The sequence below is a fragment of the Halichoerus grypus genome, chromosome 15 (assembly GCF_964656455.1).
Source record: "Halichoerus grypus chromosome 15, mHalGry1.hap1.1, whole genome shotgun sequence".
Taxonomy (NCBI): domain Eukaryota; kingdom Metazoa; phylum Chordata; class Mammalia; order Carnivora; family Phocidae; genus Halichoerus; species Halichoerus grypus.
Window position 1 is genome coordinate 54,118,758 of NC_135726.1, and position 20,449 is coordinate 54,139,206.

The 20,449-nt window shown below is 59.4% G+C and overlaps 3 protein-coding genes across 6 annotated transcripts; 1 reads left to right on the forward strand and 2 right to left on the reverse strand.

The window, feature by feature from the left end:
* Window positions 1-1,890: 1,890 nt before the first annotated feature.
* PTH2 (parathyroid hormone 2) lies at window positions 1,891-3,173 on the reverse strand. 3 transcript variants are annotated; one of them, XM_078062520.1, is made up of 3 exons: window positions 3,009-3,173; window positions 2,609-2,730; window positions 1,891-2,106 (listed from the first exon to the last, which is right to left on the reverse strand). In XM_078062520.1, exons 2-3 carry the CDS (start codon window positions 2,725-2,727, stop codon window positions 1,932-1,934), a joined length of 294 nt encoding a protein of 97 aa, XP_077918646.1. In that variant the 5' UTR covers window positions 2,728-2,730; window positions 3,009-3,173; the 3' UTR covers window positions 1,891-1,931. The 3 variants fall into 3 exon arrangements, with proteins under 3 accessions (XP_077918646.1, XP_035924150.1, XP_077918645.1); XM_036068257.2 differs by having other exon boundaries at window positions 2,809-3,173; XM_078062519.1 differs by having other exon boundaries at window positions 3,054-3,158.
* GFY (golgi associated olfactory signaling regulator) lies at window positions 2,041-7,748 on the forward strand. The gene is made up of 6 exons (XM_036068254.2): window positions 2,041-2,139; window positions 4,203-4,373; window positions 4,686-4,826; window positions 5,281-6,478; window positions 6,713-6,886; window positions 7,363-7,748. The coding sequence occupies exons 4-6, from the start codon at window positions 5,302-5,304 to the stop codon at window positions 7,560-7,562; spliced, it is 1,551 nt and encodes a 516-aa protein (XP_035924147.1). The 5' UTR covers window positions 2,041-2,139; window positions 4,203-4,373; window positions 4,686-4,826; window positions 5,281-5,301; the 3' UTR covers window positions 7,563-7,748.
* Window positions 7,749-7,871: 123 nt separating this feature from the next.
* Window positions 7,872-18,334, reverse strand: SLC17A7 (solute carrier family 17 member 7). 2 transcript variants are annotated; one of them, XM_036068250.2, is made up of 12 exons: window positions 18,140-18,327; window positions 13,883-14,135; window positions 12,723-12,841; window positions 12,340-12,454; window positions 12,174-12,261; window positions 11,932-12,018; window positions 11,697-11,839; window positions 10,892-11,041; window positions 10,588-10,720; window positions 9,840-9,950; window positions 9,501-9,628; window positions 7,872-9,285 (listed from the first exon to the last, which is right to left on the reverse strand). In XM_036068250.2, exons 1-12 carry the CDS (start codon window positions 18,199-18,201, stop codon window positions 8,992-8,994), a joined length of 1,683 nt encoding a protein of 560 aa, XP_035924143.1. In that variant the 5' UTR covers window positions 18,202-18,327; the 3' UTR covers window positions 7,872-8,991. The 2 variants fall into 2 exon arrangements, with proteins under 2 accessions (XP_035924143.1, XP_035924145.1); XM_036068252.2 differs by lacking the exon at window positions 10,892-11,041 and having other exon boundaries at window positions 18,140-18,334.
* Between the last annotated feature and the right edge of the window lie 2,115 nt (window positions 18,335-20,449).

Below are 20,449 nucleotides of genomic sequence, written 5' to 3' on the forward strand. Positions count from 1 at the left end.
GGGAGTGTCAGCGTTCCAGTAAGTGGCCAGAGCCCTGAGCCCTGAGCCCACAGTCTGGAGATGGGGTTCTGCGTGTTATTACCTGTGATTGACATTTTGGGAATTGCTGAAATTTCCTGGGGAGAGCCGAGGAGAGTGGGGAGGGAAGGGCTTCCAGGCACCATTTTATGAAAAGCCTCAAACGCTAGGGAAGACATCTAGGGAGGAAGTATGGGAGGAGTTCGGGCCAAGACCCAGCTACCAGGCTCTCCAGCCAAAAGCCGGTGAGGCTCCTCACGGGGTTGTTGTGAGGTTCAAAGAGCCAATAGGAGTGCAATATTTAGAGGAGGGCCTGGCATATAGTAACTGCTCCTAACTCTTTAATCCCATTTCTCCATGAGAGTAATGGCGAGGTCTAGATTGGAAGTCACACAGACCTGCGTTCCAGTTACCCTTTTGTCCTTTACTGGCGCTGACACCTTGGGGAAATTACTCTTGACCTTCAGAGTCTTATTTATGAAATCTGGCCGACTCCAGATGGTGTTGAGGAATATAGTTATTCCTTCATTATTCAGTATTTCTGAGTAACAGAGAAGCAGGTCCACCCCCTACAGCCTAAGGGCCAATTAGGGCGCGGTCCGCCTCCCAGAAATACAACTGATGCGAGAGTTTGCCAGTCACCCAGCGCCAGCCCCGCCCCCTTCCCGCGAGCCCACGCGCACAGCCCCGCCCTCTTCTCTAGACCAATCAGCGCGCGATCCGCACGAGCCGCGCCCCGGGCGCGCTCCTTAGAACCCTCTGCTTACCCCTCCGAGTGGGTTGCCATGGTCACCATTGAGCGTTGGGACTGAAGGGCTGGCGGGAGCCGCCAGTGAGAGAGAGAGACAGAGATAGAAACAGAGACCGATTCTGATTGGCTGCTTCTTCGCTTCACCTGCGCCCCAGCCCTGTGCCTCCGGGGGCCTGACGCCTGGTCCCCTCTGTCCTCTCCTCCCGCCCCAACGGTCTCCCGGGAAGGGCGCAGTCAGAAAACCCTGAACAAACTTCTGGAGGCTGCTGCTAGAGAGGCAGAAACCCTTTTCTAACAAAAGCGTTTTGCCTCGCGGGCGCTGTGATGAAGTTGTCTCATGGTGTATCTCGGTTAAACCTCAGATGAGGAAAAAAAGGCTCAGAGATTAAGCAGCCCTTCCCAATACCACACAGCTAGGTTTGGGGGAACCTGGTCTTGAATGGTAGGCACATCTCACCCCAGAGGCAACCCCCCCCCAATCTGTCCACTGCGCCCAGAGAGAAGTCAGGAAGTGAGGAGAGAACGGAAACGGCGAAATTCGGAGAACATGAGAGCTGGAAGAGGGAGAGAGGGAAACAAGAGAAGAAAGAAAAGATATGAGGGAATCAAGCAGAGAAAAAAGAAAGCGATTAGGAATGGAAGGAAGAGTTTTAGAGGCAGAAAGAAGAGTAGGGAGAGGAGCCAGGAGGGTGAAAAGAGACAGAAGTACAGAGACTCAGAGAGATGGCGAACAGACACCCAGAGAGGGACAGAGACCTAGAGAAGGGGACAGAGACTCAGGGAACCAGAGACCTGATAGGTTGCAGGAAACCAGAGAAGGGGACAGAAACCCAGAGAGGAGGACAGAGACCCGCAGGTGGGGTGGGAGCAGAGACGCAGGCGGAGAGGCACAGAGGCCCAGAGCGAGAGGAGGGGACAGAGCTGGGGCCTGGAGGGAGGGCAGAGCAGAAACGCAGACAGAGAATAGGAGTGGAGGGAGGGAAAGATGATTTGGGGGGGGAGGGGGGGAGAGAAAAGAGAGAGGGGACTGAGGGGACGAGATACGCCGGAGTAGCGCCGCAAGTCCCGCCCGCGTATCCCGCACACACACCCTGGGCGCAGGAAGGAGGCGCAGACCCGAGCGCTCTGCAGGATCTTTATTCAAGCGGGGCGGGCGCGGCGCTCAGGGCGCGTCCAGCACCAGCAGCTTGTGCATGTACGAGTTCAGCCAGTGGCGGCGCTCGAGGGCGGCCAGCAGCCGCGCGCGCTCCCGGAAGGCCGCGTCGTCCGCCAGCGCCAGGCTCCGCCGCGACAGGCGGGTGGCCGGTCCCGCCCAGGCCCGGCCGGGGGAGCGGAGGCTGCGAGGAGACCAAGGGAGGCGGTTACCGCAGGTCCCGGACCCCCGCCCGCCGCCTGTACGCCCCGCCGTCTAATTCGAAGCCCCGTCCTTGCACTGTCTGGGGAGTGGCTCGGTGTCTGTCCTCTGTCCCCCTGTCTCCCTCTGTACGGGCCTCTGTCTGTTCACCGGGCTCGAAGCTCCCTGAGTACGGAGACCGAGTCCGATGCCTGCCCCCCCCCCCCCCAGGGCTCAGCGCCCGGCCCGATACACACTAACAACCCAGTAAACTTTGCTCAAGGAACGAATCCGCTCTGCTTCGGCTCCTTGCAAATCTCTCAGCGCCTCTCTCAGAATCTTCTTGTATCTCCTCCTCGTGCTGATTCCCCGTCCGCACTCCAACTCGCTCCACCGCGGCTCTCCGTCCTCCTCTCTCCCGAATGTCTGCGCCCCTTTCTCCTTGGGTCTGTTCCCTCCTCTCCGCATCCCCGGGCCTCCCTGCGTGTCCTGGGCGCCGCTCCTACCTGAGGACCCCGGCGGGGGGCAGGGCGACTCCCGAGGCAGTGCGGTCGCCCCAGGGCAGGAGCAGCAGCAGCAGCAGCAGCCGCACCCGGGGGCTCCTGGGCACCTGGCGGGTCTCCATCCCCTGTGGAGAGACAGGGAAGGAAGAGCTCAGTGAGGCCCACGTCCTGGCCCAGAACCCCGGACCCCGCCACCCACCCACCTCCTGGGCGCGTTTGCAGGGCCCACTACCGCGCAGTGGGCTCGGACAGCCGGGCTGCAGCCCCCTTATATCGCCTCCACAGCCCCCGCAGCGGGCAGTGACGCAGACCAGGGGGCTGGGGGCGCCGGGTCAGCCCCCCCTCCCCTCAGGCTCATTAGGAGCCGCCAGCGGTAATGAGGAGCCAGGAGTGGGGGCCCTGCCTTTGCCTTGGCAGCCACCAACTAATTGGGACCAGGAGCTGGGACCTGAGGGGAAGCAGGAGGGGGAGAGACAGACAGACAGAGAAGTGGACACAGGAGGTGTGTCAGAGGGATAAAAATAGAGGCCGGCAGAGGGACCATCAGAGCAGAAGCGAGTGGCACAGAGAAAGAGACAGGGAAAGCAACAGAGGAGGGACTGGTGGGGAGAAGCAGAGATGCGTAGATGAAGTAACCACGAGAGGGAAGGAAAAGACAGAGTGACAGAGGAAAGGGCCGACGGGGAGAAAGGAAGCAACAGAGGAAGAAGGAAAGGAGAGGAAGGAAGAGAGAGGGGGGAAGAAGACAAAGAGCCAGCTGGAGATGGAGGGAGGAGGCTCTGAGAAAGACATGAGATAGAAGAACAGCCGGCCAGCACAGGGATGGCCAGAGATAAATCCAGGCAGCAGAGAACCAAAAAAGACAGAGGGAGAGATGGGCGGGGAGAGGCGGGTAGGCAGCAGAAGGCAAAGGGTATGGGGGGAGGGGGTTTGAAGGCAGGTAAAGTGACAGGCAAAACTCTGCAAAGAGGGGAAAGACAGACCAGGGCCCCCGCCCCACCCTGCGCATGGGTCTGAGCCTTCCCGGGGAGGAGTTGGGGGGTTTTGTGAAGCCCCGTCCCCTCACACTGGCTCTTAAGAGGGTGCTCTCTACACAGCAGGGGGAGGTAGGCCAAGGTTCCGAAGTCCCAAAGGGCAGTAGCAATCTGGGTATCTGACTGGCAAGACATGGGACCCTGGGCTCCTAGTTCCCCGGAGAGGAGAGGCTTGGGAACCTGGATTCCCTTCTGGGTCTTGAAGTAAAAGGGCACCAGGGATCTAGACTCTTGGGTTTGCATGTAGGAGATGGCAGATGGCCTAGAATCCTGGTTTCTTTCTTTCTTTCTTTCTTTCTTTCTTTAAGATTTTATTTATTTGTTTGACAGAGAGAGAGCACGCGGGCACAAGCAAGACTCAGAGCTCGATCCCAGGACCCCGGGATCATGACCTGAGCCAAAGACAGACACTTAACCGACTGAGCCACCCAGACACCCCTAGACCCCTGGTTTCAAAGAAAACATAGCTTGGTTGGGCCACATCCCTCCACCAGATAGATGATCCAATCCCTAACTCCCTTCCCTATTCCAGAGATGATGTTCTTTATCTCTGTCCCTTTAAGAGCACAAGCCTGTAGCCAGGCTCCCAGGATCCCCAGGGAGGGGGTCAGGTGCGTCACCTGCGCCCCTGGGACCCTACCTCCTGCTGCCCCTCCCAGAGCCATTCTGCAGCATTCACCGATCTCTGCGTCCAGCGCTGCTCACCTGCTGTCATCTTGGACCTCACTGAGCAGGTAAGAGACCCCAGGCCCCAAGTGACCTTGTCCTACCCAGGTATCTGCCACCCCCACCCCACCTGAGCACAGACCTACATGTCTCTGCCCCAGACCAGTCCTGAGAGCCTGGGATCTCAGCTCCATCCTCAATAAACAGGGACCAGAGTCTTGCCCCACAGCTCTCCGGGCAGGCTGAGGAATCCAGAACCCTACACCCCTATCTGCTGAGGGCCCAAGACTTGGAGTTCCCAGTCCCCTAGAGTTCAAGACTCCTGTCTCCTTTCTCCCCTGTAATCCAGCCCCCCTAAACTTTCTCCCTCAAAATTCTAGGCATCTGAACCTTCGGGCCTTTCCTCTCTAAGGAACCAGGAATTTAGATCCACGGTGCCCTCCACCCTCTGGAAACTGGGGTAAACCCCCAGCAGCCTTCTCGCCCAGGTCCCAGGAGTCTCCCTGCTCCCTCAGATCCAGGCATGTCAGGGGCCCCCAGCCCACAGCCATTCCTTCTGAGCCTCCTCTAGTGTAAACAACTGTGCAGTGAAGGTGTCCCCGGGGCCCTCGGGAGGTGGGGGCAGGAAGGGATCCTGTGTCCCCTTGGAGGTCTACACCCTCTGAAATAGAAGTCGAGGAGGTCTGAGGGCTTGGAGAGGTCTGAGGTCTTTCCCAGTTTTTCTGGGACCCCCTCGGGGAAACAGATAAGGAAATTAACTGCGACTCCCAAGAAGCCCCGCGCCTCAGTCTCCCTTAGCTACGGCGGCTACGGCCCCACAGCTTCACGGAGTTGCAGCTGGGTTCCCCTCCTTTCCTGGGCGCCAAGCTGGAAGGGATCTCGGCCCACCTGGGGCGGTGGGCGTGGCCTCCGGGAGTGGGCCGAGGTTCCCGGAAGGCTTCCAACCTTGACCCCTTCCTTCCCGCTCCCCCGCAGCTATAGGCGTCTCCCAGAGCTATGAAATCCCTCAGCCCGATCCTCTTCCTCGTCTTCCTCCTCGCCCGGCTGGGTTCCAAGGCTGACCCTTCGGCCTCGCCGCTTACAGGCTCCGACTTCCCTGAGATGGGCCACCCTTCTCAGACCTCCCCTCCTGCTTCTGAGAATTCCACTGGAGACCTGCCTAACCCAGACTCCCCTGCGACTGCTTATCCCGAGCCCTCCAAATCACCTCATGCAGTTTCCCCTGAGCCCTCCCGCCCTGACTTCACTGAGACTACCAACCATGACCTCCGAGAAACCACACACCCAGAGTCTCCTGAGGGCCCTAAATCTACCTCACTCAACACCTCAATAGCAGACTCCCTGAAGACCCCAAAAATTAACCTCTCCAAAATGACAGATCCAGAACCTTCTGAGACCCCCAAACCTGACCCGACTGATATCCCACACCCAGAATCCCCTGAGACCCTCAAACATAATCCCTCCAAAACCTCACACCCAGAATTTCCTGAGACCCCAAGCCCTGACCCTACCCAAACTCCACACCAAGAATCCTCAGAAAGTCCCAAACTTAACTCCACCGAAATCTCACATGCACAAGTCCCTGAGACCCCACATCCTGACCCCACCAAGACTCTTCACCCCAAATCTCCAGAAACCTATAGCCCTGACATCACTGAAACCCCAAACTCTGAATTCCTTCAGACCCTCCATCCGGACTCTACTGAAACCCCCCACCGGGATTCCCATGTAACTCACAATCCCAGCCCCACTGAAATTCCCCAGACAGAATCCCCCACAACCCAGTACCAAAATGCAACAGAGAACCCCATGACCTCTGACCCTGAGATCTCCACCAGTCCTCACCCAGAAACGACTACACCTTTCAAGGACAAAGCTACTGCCCTAAATGAGTTGCCCCCGAGTCCCAAACCAGAAACCCCTGCAGTGACCCAGCCTGACTCCCTTAAATTGCCCACGTCAGTTTCTCCTGGGACAGTTGAACTGAAGGCCTCCCAGAACTCTAGCCTTAAAGGACCTGATGCCCTTCTTCCCTCAGCCCGGATTGCGGGCCCCCCTGCTCCTCTCTGTTCCCCCAGTCAGCCAGCCCCTGCCACTCCGCGGGCCCCGCAGCGGCGCAGCCGAGGTGAGAGAGTCAGCACTATCATCGTGGTGGAACGAGTGGAGGAGACCGGTGAGGGGCCAAGACCGGACTCCTGGGTCTGAGGGAGGAGGGGGCCAGGGGCCAGGACTCCTGGGTCTCGGGGAGGGCAGACTGAGGACCCGGCTCTCGAGTCTGACGCGGGAGGAGGCTGAGGGCTGGTATGTGAGGTCTGAGATGGAAGGGGGTGGGGGCCGGGACTCCTGGGTCTCTGGAAGTAGGGGCTGGGAGTTTAGATTGCTCAATCCCTGGGCCCTCGTCCTTCAGGCGTGACCCTGGTGGGGCGCCCCCGGGGCGTGGCGGGCGGGGCCCTCTGCCTCTTCCTCGCGGGGACCGGACTGCTGATCGGCATTTTCCTGCTGCTGTGGTGTCTCTACCGCCGGGCGGCTCGACACCGGCCCTTCGCACACCACCGGCTTCCGAACGACGGAGATGAACCTGGTGAGCGACCCTCATTGCGTCCCTCTCCTTGAATGCACGTTTCCTTAACCCGATTTCGCCTGGCACTTTAGGGCACCCTGCCAAAAAGTACAGGTCCCCCACCCAAGGTCAATAGAAGCCCCGACCCCTCCATGATCCTGCCCCCCAATTCTCCGAAATTCCCCGGCGACACACGTCCAGCGCCGCCCCCAGCCCAGCTGGGAATTGCAACAGGCTGGGGGCGGCAGGTCCCCACAAGCCCCGCCCCTTCCCCTCCCCGTCGAGCCCTGAATTCCCCGCCCTCTCCACTGCAGGCCCCGCCCTGCTGCGCCGACGCCACGCCCCCTCTTCGATTCTGGGGCCCTCGCCCTTTAATTTGAAAACCCAGTGCCAAAGAACAGTCGAATCCTCTTTCCCGCCTTCTCCTTGGCCAGCGGCGCAGCAGAGGGGACAGGCCCTGTCTGCCTAGTGATGCCCTCGCCCCTTTGCTCCCACAGTTATGCATTTGGAAGCCCCGAAGGACCCCTACGACCTCTACTTTTATGCCCCGGACGCTTGGGTCCCTTCACACATCGCCACCAAACAGCCGCCGCCCACCCCCCCGCTGCCGCCCAAGCTACCCCCGCCTCCCCGCGGGAACCGCCCCCAGAGCCTGGAGTCGCTCTCCCCCGCCACGCTCCCCAACAACTTCGTGTGAGCCCCACTCGCGTCCTGCCAGACCCGCGCCATCCCCAGACGGAGGAAGGACCCAGAGGTCCTGTCCTCCTGGCGTGCTTTACTGCATAGTAGTCCTCTTGGGTAGGAGGTCCAACATACCGAGATGCTTTCGCTGTGACCGGAGAACACGGTCTGAGGCCGAATAAATCAAGTGTTCCCACGGCTAGACCCCTACTCTGGCCTGCTTCCTGTGAGAGGAGGGGGCTGGGGCCCTGGAATTCTGGGTCTGAGGGAGGAGGGAGCTGGGGGCCCAGGCTCCTGTGACCCCGCCATGGCCAATGACGACGGAGTGTGTACACCAAAGCATTTTATTGGGAGTGAGGCAGGGCAGGATTTACAGTCACAGAGACAGAGACACAAAGACTACCCTGCTCCGGGGAAAACACCCCTCTCCCCCAGCCCCATTCCCTTTCCTGGGATTCTGTGACTCCTCCTGCATATGGTCCCCAAATTCTAAGCCGAAAGAGGGGAGTCTGAGAGGGGAAGGATCCCAGATTTTGAGTCGTTTAGCCCCTGAGGGACACAACAAATGGCCACTGAGAAAACAAGAGTAGTTCGAAACCACCCAGGAGAATAAAGTGCAAGGAATTAGGGGGAAGAGGGGCATCTTGAAACCACCATGGGGAAGTTCAATGATGGTGGCTTCACACCATTGAGTTGATGGACTTGAGCAGCCACTATTTAGACCTGAAAATGTGTCAGAAAAAGTGCACGGGGGTGGAAGGAGGCGTAATGTTAAAACCGCCATCTTGCTTCCCTAGACATTGTGCTAAGCTAGGGAGAAGGTCTTGGGGAATTTGGTGCTTCAGCAGAACCTGCTGGTGGAAGGAGGGGTGCGGGGCGGAGGGGGGGCTTGAAACCGCCATTCTCCCTCAGAAACGCTGGTGAGAATCGATCCCTAGAATGGCGGGGATGGGCGATTGGTTAATCCAACCTGGAGAATGCAAAATGGAATCGGCAGAGGTTTGTAACTTCTAGAGGAAGACCTTGAATGTTTCTGAAAGGCGAGGAAAGCTGAGTAGTCTCGGGGGCTTAGCCCGAGAGTCTCGGGGGTTAAAGGAAAGGGCGGAGGAAGGGTGCCTCAAAACCACAAGAGAGAGTAAAAGATTGAACTGTCCATTCAAATAAAGCCCTGAAAGGAGAGATTTGAAACCACTGAGGCAGAACAAGTGGAGAAGGAAAATCTTGAGGGGAATTTGGGTATCCTTGAAACTGCCAGTCTGCAGCTTCACTACCCCTGAGAGGCGATCGGGAAGGGAAGAGGACTTGACAGCACTGGGGAAGAAGAGGGCGAGTGCTTCTTAGGCCTGCAGCAGGACAGAGAGAACTGGGGTTCCTTGACAGTCACTCAGGCCAGTGATGTGTAGAATGGAGGTCCTGGAAACTGCCATTCAGTGGGAGGCACTCGGTCAGTAGTCCCGGACAGGGGGTGGGGGTCTTGGGGGCTGAACTGTGCTGTGTGTGGCCCCATAGGAAGGAGGCGGGGCGGGGGGAGCCCCGGGGGGCTCAGCCTCATCCTCCATTTCGCTTTCGTCACTGCCAGCCAGCTGGTCATGGCCAACGAAGCCACACTTCTCTTCGCTCATCTCCTCAGGCTCCGCCCACGGCTGCTTCTCCCCGGAAGCGAAGACCCCGTAGAAGATGACACCCCCATAGTGCACCAGGGAGGCAATTAGGAATACGTACTGCCACTCCTCCCGAGTCTGTGGGGGGGACAAGGGGAAGGTGAGGTCAGAGGACAGAGACACAGAAGGTGGAGAGAGAATCTGAGTGCAGAGAAAGGGAGACAGATCCAGCGGGAAGCGAAGCGTTAGGAGACCAGAAGAGGGCAGGGATGGAGCCCAGCGAAGGCGAAGCCCGTCAGGAAGGCCCCATACACAAATTGGGGGGGCGAGTGGGTCAGGGCCGGGGCACGGACCTTGTGCTTAGTCATGGCACCCACGATGATGGGGCACACCATGCCTGACAACGTGCCCACGCCGTTGGAAATGCCCATGAGGATGCTGGCGTAGCGCGGGGCGATGTCCAGGTGGTTCACGTTGAACCCTGGCGAGGCAAGCCAGAAGGCATCACTCCCCACTGAACCTCACTGGAGGGACTCCTGCTGAGCCGCTCCTCCTCCCATCGCAACCTCCCCCGTCCCTCCCGCTCTTTCCAGGCCACCTTTTGCGAGCCTGGGAGGTCCCCTTCCTGAGCCAGGAAGTTCCCTACAGAGCTGTCCCGAGTCCGCCAAGCTGCAGACCCGCGCCGTTCTCACCAGAGATGGCGAAGCCGCTGAAGCCCACCGCGAGGACCAGGAAGGAGATGGCCACGCCCTTGGAGTGCGAGTAGCCGACCACCAGCAGCAGCGTGGCTTCCATGCCGAAGCCTACGGGGGCCGGAGGGCCGTCTCATCTGAGCGCCCGCCGCCCCACACCGCCTCTCCAGCCCGCCTCCCTCCGCCCCAGCCCAGCCACCTCCATGCCTGTCCTTGGCTTTGTGCCGGTTCAGCCTGCCTCGTCCCGCATTCAACCCGCGCCCGCCCTAACCAAAACCCTCACCTCCCTAACGTCCGTGACCACGCGCACCAGAGCCACCACGGCCCCGGCTGGACCCTCCATGGCCCCACTTCCTGACTAGGCCGCGCCCTGAAGACGCAGGGTCCGAGCCCCACCGGTGCACCCCCCACCTTCCCTCGGTTCTCACTCATTAGGCAGCACTCCAGGTCCCCCACTCATAGCCCCTCTTGATCGCCTAGTTCCCGTCCAGCTCCACCCAGTCCCGTGTAGGCCCCGCCCCGCCAGACCCAATCTGGTCTCGCCGGTGCTCCACCGGGATAGTCACACCCGCCTTGCCCTTCCACCCGGTGGGCCTCGAGAGAGCAGCCGGAGATTCTGTTCCATCTACGCCCGGCCTCACCCCGGCTCCGCCTTTCTGGACACGCCCCTGACCCCGCCTCCATCCTCCCGGGGTCCCGCCCCGCCCGGGGCTGTCCCAGACCCCGCGCAGGGCCCCGGCCCACTCACCTCCACAGTTCATCAACTTGCGCACATTAGTGGTGGACATGATTCGGCGGCTCCTCAGGAAGTCCGCGATCTGGCCGCCGATGGGCACGATGATGGTCATGACCAAATGAGGCAACGCTGACACCAGGCCCACCTGCACCAGCGAGCGTACAGAGCGAGCGCTCAGGGGCGGCTGACCCGGCATCTCCACCCGCTTCGTGTACCTTTGGCTCCTCCCTGTCCCTCGTTCCAACCTCTTGGGATCCAGGCCCGGCTGCTCCATCTCCCCCCGCTGCGCCCCCTGCCTTTCCTTCCTGGGCCCAACCTTGCTGATCTCGAAACCGAACACCTCTTCGAAGTAGGCGGGCTGGGAGATAAGGAGCAGGTAGAACGTCCAACTGCGGCAGAAGTTAGCCACGATGATGGCATAGACTGGCATGGATGTGAAGAAGCGCCGCCAGGGTGTGTTAAACTTCTGTTGGGGGGGAGGGTGTGGAGAGGAGAGGCCGCTAAGATAGAGACCAGGGCTGGGCGCTCTCCGTGTCCCTTCAGGGACCCAATTATAGTCCCACAGAGACCCAGGATTCCCGACCTCACTAAAATCTCCAGGGGCGCCAACTTGACCATGTCCCTGTGGGGACCTTGGCAGCCTAGCCTCACAGTGACACTTCAGGGATGCAGGTGTCCCGCCTCTACAGGGCCCCTCAGCTGCACAGGTGTCCGGATCCCACGATGACCCTCAGGAACTCATAAAAGTGAGCCCAGGAGTCTATTTCCGTTCCATTATACCCCCTAATTCTAGCCTCACTCACCCCAAGGTCTAAGAAAATCCCCACATTCAAATCCCGCTTCTGCGGGCTTAACCACGCCCCATAGTGGTTCTGTCCACCTCACCACCCAGCCCTGCCCTCAGCACCTGCGAATCCTTTCTTCCCAGAGCTTTAGCTCCGCCTCCTAGGCTCTAGCCCCGCCCACCGCGCCTCCCCATCCTGTCTCTTCTGAAAGTCTACAGGAACCCACCGCGATCTACACCCTGTGGAGGTTCGAAGCCCCCTTTTCTCCTGCCTCCCTGACTGAATATCTCTCCTTGCCCCCACCACGCCTCCGCCCCCGCAGGCTTGGGCCCTGACCGTGACCGGGTTCATGAGTTTGGCGCTCTCGCCGATGGCGTCCTCTATGTACTTGCGCTCCTCTTCCGAAATGCTGGGGTGCAGAGCTGGGGACTCATAGGAGACGAGCAGCCAGAACAGGTACCAAAAGATCCCGAAGCTGCCTGGGGAGGGTCAGGAGGGGGATGGAAGCGAGGTGACGACCGGCCTCGCTCCGCCCCAGCGCCACCCGGACCCAGGCGTCCGGGCCCCTCACCGTAGACGTAGAACACAGAGCTCCAACCGGAGTACTGCACCAGGACCCCGGCGAGAGGCATCGCGACCACCGCCCCAGCATAGGAACCTAAGGGGGAGGACGCAAGATGTAGACCGGGCTCATCTATCCTCAGATTCGGGAATGGGGCCTCCCAGTCCCTGCCTTTCGGGGACACAGAAGTACAGGCCACAGTCCCTCCTCCCTCAGACCCGCATGTCTGGATCCTAGCCCCTTCCTCTCACCGCAAAAGGCTGTTGTTGCCAAGCGACTCCGCTCTAAGGGCGGGGCCCATTTGCTCCAGATGCCGTGGCAGGCAGGGTACGTGACCCCCTAGGAAGGAGAAAACCAAAGTCAACGAGAAGAGGCGGAGTGAGAACAGGCACAGGGTCATATGGAGCAGGGCTTTACCTCTACCAACCCCTGCAGGATCCTCACGAAGATGACACAGCCATAATGGACTCGGGCAGCCGAGGGGATCAGCATGTTTAGAGTGGATGTAGCCACAATGGCAAAGCCGAAAACCCTGGTAGGAAGAGTCCATAGTACGAGAATAGGGTCTAGCTATCCCGCCAAAGCTGGGATTCTGCTCTGTCTGCCCACGGCGGGCCAGGCCTTGTGGTCCTCCAGAACCCCGCCACCTCTGTAACTCCCACCTTCCACAACCACAAGCCCCGCCTTTCTCTAAGACCCCGCCCCCTAACCCAGGCTCCTCCCATTCCCCCGTCAGCCCCAAAATGCCAGGCCACACCCTCTACGTAGTTCCCGCCCACCTCGAGACCCCAGCCCTGTACCTGTTGGCTGCGAATTTTTGGCAGATAAATCCTCCGGGAATCTGGGTGACAATGTAGCCCCAGAAAAAGGAGCCGTGTATGAGGCCAACAGTCTCTGGATCCCAGTTAAATTGAGCTTTCTGCGGGCCAAAACGTACGTCAAACCAGCGGCCCTGACCCCAGGCTCTGCCCCTCCACCAATCAGCACAGACAGATTTAGTCCCTCAGCCAATCAGCAACAAGGACCCCTCTCGCGCCCAAACACCTGCCAATCAGAGTTCACGCCGTCCTCCTCCCAATTCTGCCCGCGCACGCTGCCGGGCCGCACTACCCCAGCAACTCGGCCTGTCGCTGCCCAGAAACCTCGCTCGGCCTGCTTCCCCGCCTCCGTGCCCCTTCTCCGAATGTCTAGGGGCCCGTCAGTGGGGTGGGAACTCTGTCTCCACTTACTTCTCTTAACCAACCTAAGAAACTGTTTGCGGAGTGACTGGGTGGGGTCTAGTCAGGGACGAGAAGTAGCCAAAGGGGCGAGGTAGGCCAGTGCCTAAGTCAGGAATTTTTCCTGAGGCAGGGGCACGGCCTACACCGGAATTAAAATAGGCAAAAAGTGGGGCGCCTGGCTGGCTCGGTAGAGCATGCAACTCTTGATCTCGGGGTTGTAAGTTCGAGCCCCAAGTGGGGTGTAAAGGTTACTTAAAAAATATTTAAAAAATAATAAAATAGGGAGAAAGTCTGAGATGGGGCGGGCTTTAGGTAAAGGCCAGAGCAGATGAAGCGGGAGGTAGCAGGGACCGAACTTCAGAAAAGTCAGGATCAAACTTCAGGGTGGAGCCCGCGATGGGACTGGGATTAGGATGTGACCGTGGGACAGGAGTGGGTGGCAGGTGGAGCAAAGTTGCTAGGAGGCCTACAGTGGAGCAGGGGCAACACGTAGGAACCCCAGTGCTGGCGCAGAGTCTGCATTTGGAAATCAGGGACCTGAAATAAATAGGGGCGGGGCTTCATTTCGAGCGGGGCACGGCTTTAAGCCGAGAGCCCTGAAGCAGAAGGGAGCCAGCCGCAGGGGGCGCACGGATGGGCGGGGCTGCTCGGCCTGGGCTCCGCCCGGAGGACCGTGACGTCATCAGCGGGAGTGGGCAGGGCGAGGTGGGCCCGCGTGCCAGGCCACGCCCCTGAACTACCTGCACCACCACGTGGCCCCTGCGGTGGGTCGTACTGTTGTTGACCATAGAGACGATGGCCACGCCCAGGTTGCAGCGGATCCCAAAGCTGATGCAGAAGCCCAGACCGCTCATGATGGCGATAATGTAGCGGCGAGGGAGACCGAAACAGGTGCAGTCCACTACCGGCGGGTCCCGGGTCTGCGTCGTCACCGGGCGTCCGTCAGCGCTCAGCTCTAGCGTCTCTGCACCTTCCTGGCGCTTCTCCAGAAGGCTGCGGGGCAGCAAGAGTCGAAGACTCGTAAGTTCAGTCCCCCGGCCCCCTCCTCCCCACGACACAGGAGTCCGGGGCAAAACCTCCTGCTTTTCAAGACTCTAAGGATGCTAAGCCCGCACTCCCTCCTTCCCCAGGAGTCCAGGCCCTAGCTCCCATCTCCCCCCCACACACACACCCAGGATCCAGGAACCTGGACACCCTCTCTCCATACGCTTCAGACCAGAAATTCACGCTGCCAGCCCCCTTCTCCTGCAGACTCCGGTGTGGTGGTCCTCAGTCCCCTTTTCCCCCAGCCCCGTTATCTCTCGACTCAGGAGTTTTAGACCCCAAACTACACTTGGTGATCCAAGAGCCTGTGCCGCCAGCCCCCACCCCGAGGCCCAGAGACTCTTCAGCCCCCCTCTCCCAGATATGAGTCTATTTGAGGAAGCAAAAGGCGCTAAGGAGATGCTTCAGCAAAGGTGTCAAAAGAACAGATGCTTCTCAGCCACGTCTGCTATATATACCGACCGCCCTCCTCCCCTGCCCCCAGTGGCATGCCCTTCCCTGCTTCCAGGCCCCAGGTGTGGGGCTGACATCCAGCTGACTCCCTTCAGCCACCGGAAGCCCATTCCCTGGGGGTGGCGAGAAGTCAGGGTCCCTGGAATCCAGCAGCCCAGCCAGACACCCCTGGGGAACCTTGAGTTCAGGCTGTCAGCTAGAGGGTAGGGAGGGGGGAGTGGCGGGTGATGTCCTGGCAAGGGACAGATGGCCCTGGTAGGGGGATTGGCTCAGTCCCCAGCGTGGCTCTCGCCCCCGCCCGTTCTGGAACCGGGATTGAGCCTGTGATGATGGATAGGGTATTTGGAGAGCCACCTCACACCCAGAGAGTGGCTTCCGGGAAAGAGAGGTGCCCTGAGACAGGTGTGCAGAGACCGAAAAGGAGGGCGACAGAGATGGGAGGGGCACAGAGGCTGAAACAAAAGGGTCCGAAATAGAGAAGGAGGGACAGAGACCCAGAGAGAGAGGGGAGAACAGAACAGACCCTGGGAGGGAAGGGGACAGAAACTGAGAGATGGAGGGGGACAGAGACCCAAACATAGGTGGGGACAGGAACCCAAAAGAGAAGCTATAGTTGCAGAGACCCAGAACGTTGAGAGAAAGATGGAGAGACCGGGGGACCGAGGAGAGACAAGCTGGGGACGTGATTTGTGAGATTCGGCCCCTCTCTGAGGCGGGTACGCAGCCAGAGGATCGGGCTGGATCCCAGGAAGGGGCTAGAACAGATGGAGGCGAGGGAGACTGGGACGGGGGAGGAAAGAACAGCCAGACGGTCTGGGGGGAGGCGGGTGGAAGAGATGAGAGAACACAGCCACCCTCCCCATCCTAGAACTTAAGGAGGTTGGGGGGGCGCTGAGAAATGGGGGTAGGAGAAAGAGCCTGGGGGAGTGGACAGAACCCAGGAGGGGCGAGGAATGAGAGCCAGAGAGAGGGGGAATAGATGCCCCAGAATGAAAGTGCAGGGTGGTAGGGACTGCCCCTCACCCCGCATCAGAACACGCCTGCCAGTGGGATTAGACTTTGACCCAGGCCCCTATCAGACGCTATTCAACCCTGACACTCAGGAGGTGCTTGCAGCCCCTGAAATTTGATACTCGTTGTTAATACTCCAATGTGTCTGATCTCTAACCAAGGCTTTCCAAATGGGGTGTGGCGGGGGCTCGGTCTCCCACATCTAGAAAATGGGGGCAGGGGTAGAATGTGAGGTTACAGAGAGGGAAACTCCAGGTGATACTGATCATTTCAGGATACGAGAACCAAGGGCGCAGAGATGATGTGGCCCAAGTGCTTCCCCCGAAGACAAGAACGGAGAGGGGAGAACCTGGAGGGAGATCCTCCTCCCCTTCCTGGGTGCCTGGAACTCGGGTCTGGGGAGGACTTGAGGAGGAGGAGAAGCTACACTTAGGAAGCAGTTCACCAAAATGAAGAAGGTGTCGCAGTCTCCCTCTCTGGGTCTCTGTCTTTGCTTCTCTGGGGTTCTCTGTCCGCTCCCTTGCTCCCCCAAGCCTCTGTCCCCTTATGTCCCTTGGTACTCTCTTCCCATTGTACAGCTAAGGAAAAACGGAGGTTCAGAAAGCGGAAGGAGCACGTCCAAGGTCACACACCAGAATAGTGATGGGTCCTGATAATTTCCTGGCCCCCCGCATGGCCCCATCCAAGGCCTGGCTCTCAGGAAGGAGGCACCTTGGCTCCTGTCTCTCCTGCATTCCCCTTCCTCCCATGTCCTTGCCCCAAGTCGCTCTGGGTTACCGTCTGTTTCCTGGGCTGACGGAGTTCCCCACCCACTCTAGGATCACTCATCTCATCTCGAGGAAACTGCAGCCTCCATCCCCGGCTTGGGAGGGGCTGGCCTGGGTTCAAATGATGACACTTGTACTTATCCGTGCATTCCTCCCCCTTCTCGAACTAAGCCTCAGTTTCCCCAGCTTTGTCTAAAAGATTAAATGGAATCAGGGTGGTGTTATGTCCGATACGGGGCATTCCTGCCTCTCTCCGACCATCGGAGTGAACCCCAGGGTTCCGACGCAGTGCTCTTCTCAAACTCCAACTCCTTGGTGAGTGTCCTGGTGGGAGCTCTGAGCTCTGGGGTCTGCAGGGGCTCAGGAGGCAGCTCAGAGAGGTGAAGGTAAGGCACAGACAGAGAGAAACCCAGGCACAGATGAGAAGCTGAGAAGCAGGGACTGAGGGAGGGGGCCTGAGGAACACATCCCTCCTGCCACCACCCCCCTTCCAGCCCCCTCCATAAGCACGTCTCTCTCCCTCTCCTGACTTCGCACTGATGTATTTTGAGAAACTCGTGAAAGGAGGCGAGAAAAAGGGTGGGGAGGGGCTGGAAGATTGGGAAAAGAAGGGGTGAGGTTATCTCAGCTCCCCCTCCCCCCACTGCACCATCCTCCTGCCCCCTCCCTTCTGTCCAGCCTTACTCCCATCTCTCCAGTTCCTAGAGGATGGGGGACCTTTGGAACTAGGAGGTGACCTGCAGCGAGCAGGACTAGTGTTTGTCTTAGAGAAGGACTTGCATGGCCTAAGGAGATGGACTGAGGGTCAACTAAAGATGGGGTCAGGGCCAAGGGGACAGGGTACGAGGGAATGGCAGCAGGGGTGCTGATGGGGCCATCTCCTCCCCGCACTGTGGTCAGATATTTTTAGGCTTCTCCGCAGCTGAGTAATTTATCTGACTTGGAGCCAGGGCTGGGGTTGGGGGTGAGAGGCTGGGGGGAGGTGTCCAGACTGCCCTGGGGGACACCCAAGTCACTGGGGTCATCTCCCTGGATGAAAGGAAGTCCGTCTTAGCTCTAGCCTATATCCTTTGGGAAGTCTGCAGTATCCCACGAGCCTCATTTTTTGGCCTGCAACTTCTTTCTCCCCGAGACCCAGGATACCCTGGCTTCTCCTCCCAGCTTATCTCTCCTCAAGGGCAAGGACCAATGGGCCCCAATCCGCTTTAGCTTCAGATTAAACTCTGAGAGATGGAAATTGAGAAGACACGGGGAGATGGAGACACCCAGGGTGGGGGATTAAAAACCCAGAGCGAGGGGGACAGACACCCAAAAGGAAAGGGTCAGAGACCCAGAGAGAGGGCAGCAGAGACTTAGAGAGGCGGGGACAGAGACCCAGAGAGGGGGCAGAGATCTGAAGAAAGAAGGCAGAGTGAAGATAAATGAACGGAAACCAAAAGTGGGGAAGGGGGTCAGAGACCCAAAGAGAAGGAGATATGCAATCCCAGGGAAGAAAGGATAAAGTCTGGGGTGGGGTGGGGCACAGAAAAATGAACGAGATGATGGATGAGACTGGACCAGGGAGAGGGGACGGTCGAAAAAGGAGGGAGAAAACAGGACAGATGGGTGGAACCCCCATCCACGGGTATCGCCCGTCCATCTGTCCGTCCAGGCCCAGGTGGGAATGTGAGTCCTCCTCGGACCCTCGAGCTCTTCCCCGCCCAGGACCCTCACCACGCTCACCGGTGCAGCCTCCCGAGGGCACGACCCGCTAGCTTCCGAAACTCCTCCTGGCGGAACTCCATGGTGGCTGCCCCTGCCGCCGATCCCCCCGCCGATCCCCCCGCCCGCGGGCCCGGGCGGCCGCGTCCGGGTTCCCGGGGTCCGCCCCGGCCCGGCCGGCCCCGCAGCTCCGCTCGGGGGGGAAGGAGGCTGCGTGTGCTGGCTGCCTAGGGGCTGTAGCTGGACTCAGCGTCGGGGGCGGGGCGGGCGGTGGCGATACCCCGCCCATCCTCGATAGACCACGCCTCTTATATTCTAGTCCCGCCCCCTTTCGCAGCCCTCCAGCTAGGTTCTGTTCCTGCCCTTCCATTGCAAGACCACGCCTCTGGGCTCTGAACTGCTCCTCTGAGTTGCATCGCCCCAATTCTATCCCTTCCCGGAGTTACTCCCCCCGTTCCATCCCCCCAGCTCCTTCCATCTCTTTTCTCTCCTCCCGAGTTCTCTTGCTCACCTGAGGTTTCCCTCTCCTTTTTAGTTCGCCCTAATTTCGTCCTTGCTTTCCGTCCCCTACGGTTCCATCTCCTGCGTTCTCATCCTCCCAGCCCTATCCCTGCGAGTTTCTGTGCCCTCCATTTCCACATCCCCCCCCCCCCGATTTCCATCCCCATCCCTCATCATCCTCAGTTCAACTTCCTCATTCAGAGGGTGCTTTTCTCATTCAGGGAATTCTTTACCCCTGAATTCCGACCCCCATTTTGATCCACCCATTGTCCCCTCTAGTTCTTCTCCTCTCCGGTTTCTTCCCTCTTGACTTCCATCCACCTGTTTCCATCTTTCCTTTTTAAAATTCTATCCCCTCCCAGTTCTATTTCCCCTCGGGTCGCATGCCCCTCCTGGTTCCTTCATCCTTGATTTCCTTCCCCTCTGAGTTCCATCCCTGACAGTTATACGCCCGTCCCCAGTAGCGACCCCCATAATTCCCAACCAGCCTGGAATCTATCCCTCCCTTTGAGTTCCGTCCCTACTCTCCCGAGTTCTCTTCCCGCCCCTTGAGTTTGGTCCCCTCCCCTGAGATCCGTCCCTGCCCTAATTTTTGCCCCCTTCCCGTGGAATCGGTCCGAGTTCTGTCCCCACCCACTGAGTTCTTTCCCCGCCCCCTGAGTTGTGTCCCCTCCTGCTCGGGTCTATCCCCGCCCTCTTACTCCATCTCTGCCAGCCCTGCCCCTTTGGGGTTGAACCCGGACTATTTCTCCGGCCCGGGTTCTGCCCCTGCTCCTTTCGCCAGACCAGCTCTTCTCCCCGACGCTCGGTCCACCTCCAGATCCAAGCCCCGGGAGGGTGCTCCTTTCCTCACCGCCTCCCTGAGTCGGGCCGCAAATGCATTTGGGATTAAATTTTCATGAGGTGGCACAAGCCCTCAAGGAGGTTGGGAGGGAGCAGCCGACGAGGCGGGCGGGCGCCACGGACCCGGTGGCCCGGCAGCCACTGCCCGCCACGGCCTCCAGTTTCTTGCCTTGTCCCGCTGGGTCTCTGGGTCTCACAGTTTTGGCTATGTTTGCGAAACCCCCGGGGAGGGGGAGGCTAGGGGCTGGGACCCCAGGGTCTGAGGGAGGAGGGGCTGGAGACCCGGACTCCTGGGTCTGAGGAAGGAGTAGCCCGCTGAGTCGTCCACGAGCGCCACCCTGTGGCGGCAGAATTCCCGGCCCGGGTGCGGAGGCGGCGGCCGCGGCTCCGGGCCAGGTGTGAAGGTGGAGCAGATGGTGAAGAGGAGGGAGTAGGAAGGGGGCCCCAGCCGCTGCCAAATCCCGGGCCTTCGCCGGAATCATCACCATGGAGACCGAAGAAGGCGGAAAGGACCCAGCTCCACACTTTTTTGGGACCTGGGAATGAGTTCCTCGGCCTCCTACGGGGGGGGGGGGGGGGGTCCCCGTGCGAACTACAAGTCCCAGCGGCCACTGGACTTCACTGTTTGCTTCGGAAGAGCCGCGCTCACCGAGGGTCGCTGGGAGTTGTAGTTTTCTGAAACACCAGGCTGAGTCTGCGAGCCGCCCTCTGGTGGACAAGGCGCCACGTTCTCTCCTTCATAGGTCCAACAGACCCCATATCCGAGGTCATCCCCCTACCTTTTCACCTCCTCACCATCTATCTACTCCTGCCTCCCTACCAAATTCAGTCCATTCTAACCACACTGATCTCCTCGCTGTTCTTCCAACATTTACCACTGAGGTTCCTCCATTTACCTATTCTCCTAGCACTCGCTATGGAAGGAGAGAGGTGTCTATCCTACGTTAACTCAACATTCGTTGAGTTCCTTCTAATTCTTTTTTTTTT

Coding starts and splice junctions, on each gene's coding strand:
- PTH2 (XM_078062519.1), bottom strand. CDS start 3,149: ATGGTCCCTCTGCCGGCCTCTATTTTTATCCCTCTGACACACCTCCTG. Junction 2,731..3,053: donor CCCCTCCTGCTTCCCCTCAG/GTCCCAGCTCCT, acceptor GTCTCTCCACAG/GGGATGGAGACCCGCCAGGT. Junction 2,107..2,608: donor CCCCCCGCCGGGGTCCTCAG/GTAGGAGCGGCG, acceptor GTCTCCTCGCAG/CCTCCGCTCCCCCGGCCGGG.
- GFY (XM_036068254.2), top strand. CDS start 5,302: ATGAAATCCCTCAGCCCGATCCTCTTCCTCGTCTTCCTCCTCGCCCGG. Junction 6,479..6,712: donor GGAACGAGTGGAGGAGACCG/GTGAGGGGCCAA, acceptor CTCGTCCTTCAG/GCGTGACCCTGGTGGGGCGC. Junction 6,887..7,362: donor GAACGACGGAGATGAACCTG/GTGAGCGACCCT, acceptor TTGCTCCCACAG/TTATGCATTTGGAAGCCCCG.
- SLC17A7 (XM_036068250.2), bottom strand. CDS start 18,201: ATGGAGTTCCGCCAGGAGGAGTTTCGGAAGCTAGCGGGTCGTGCCCTC. Junction 12,455..12,722: donor CAAAAATTCGCAGCCAACAG/GTACAGGGCTGG, acceptor TCTTCCTACCAG/GGTTTTCGGCTTTGCCATTG. Junction 12,019..12,173: donor GGCAACAACAGCCTTTTGCG/GTGAGAGGAAGG, acceptor CCTCCCCCTTAG/GTTCCTATGCTGGGGCGGTG.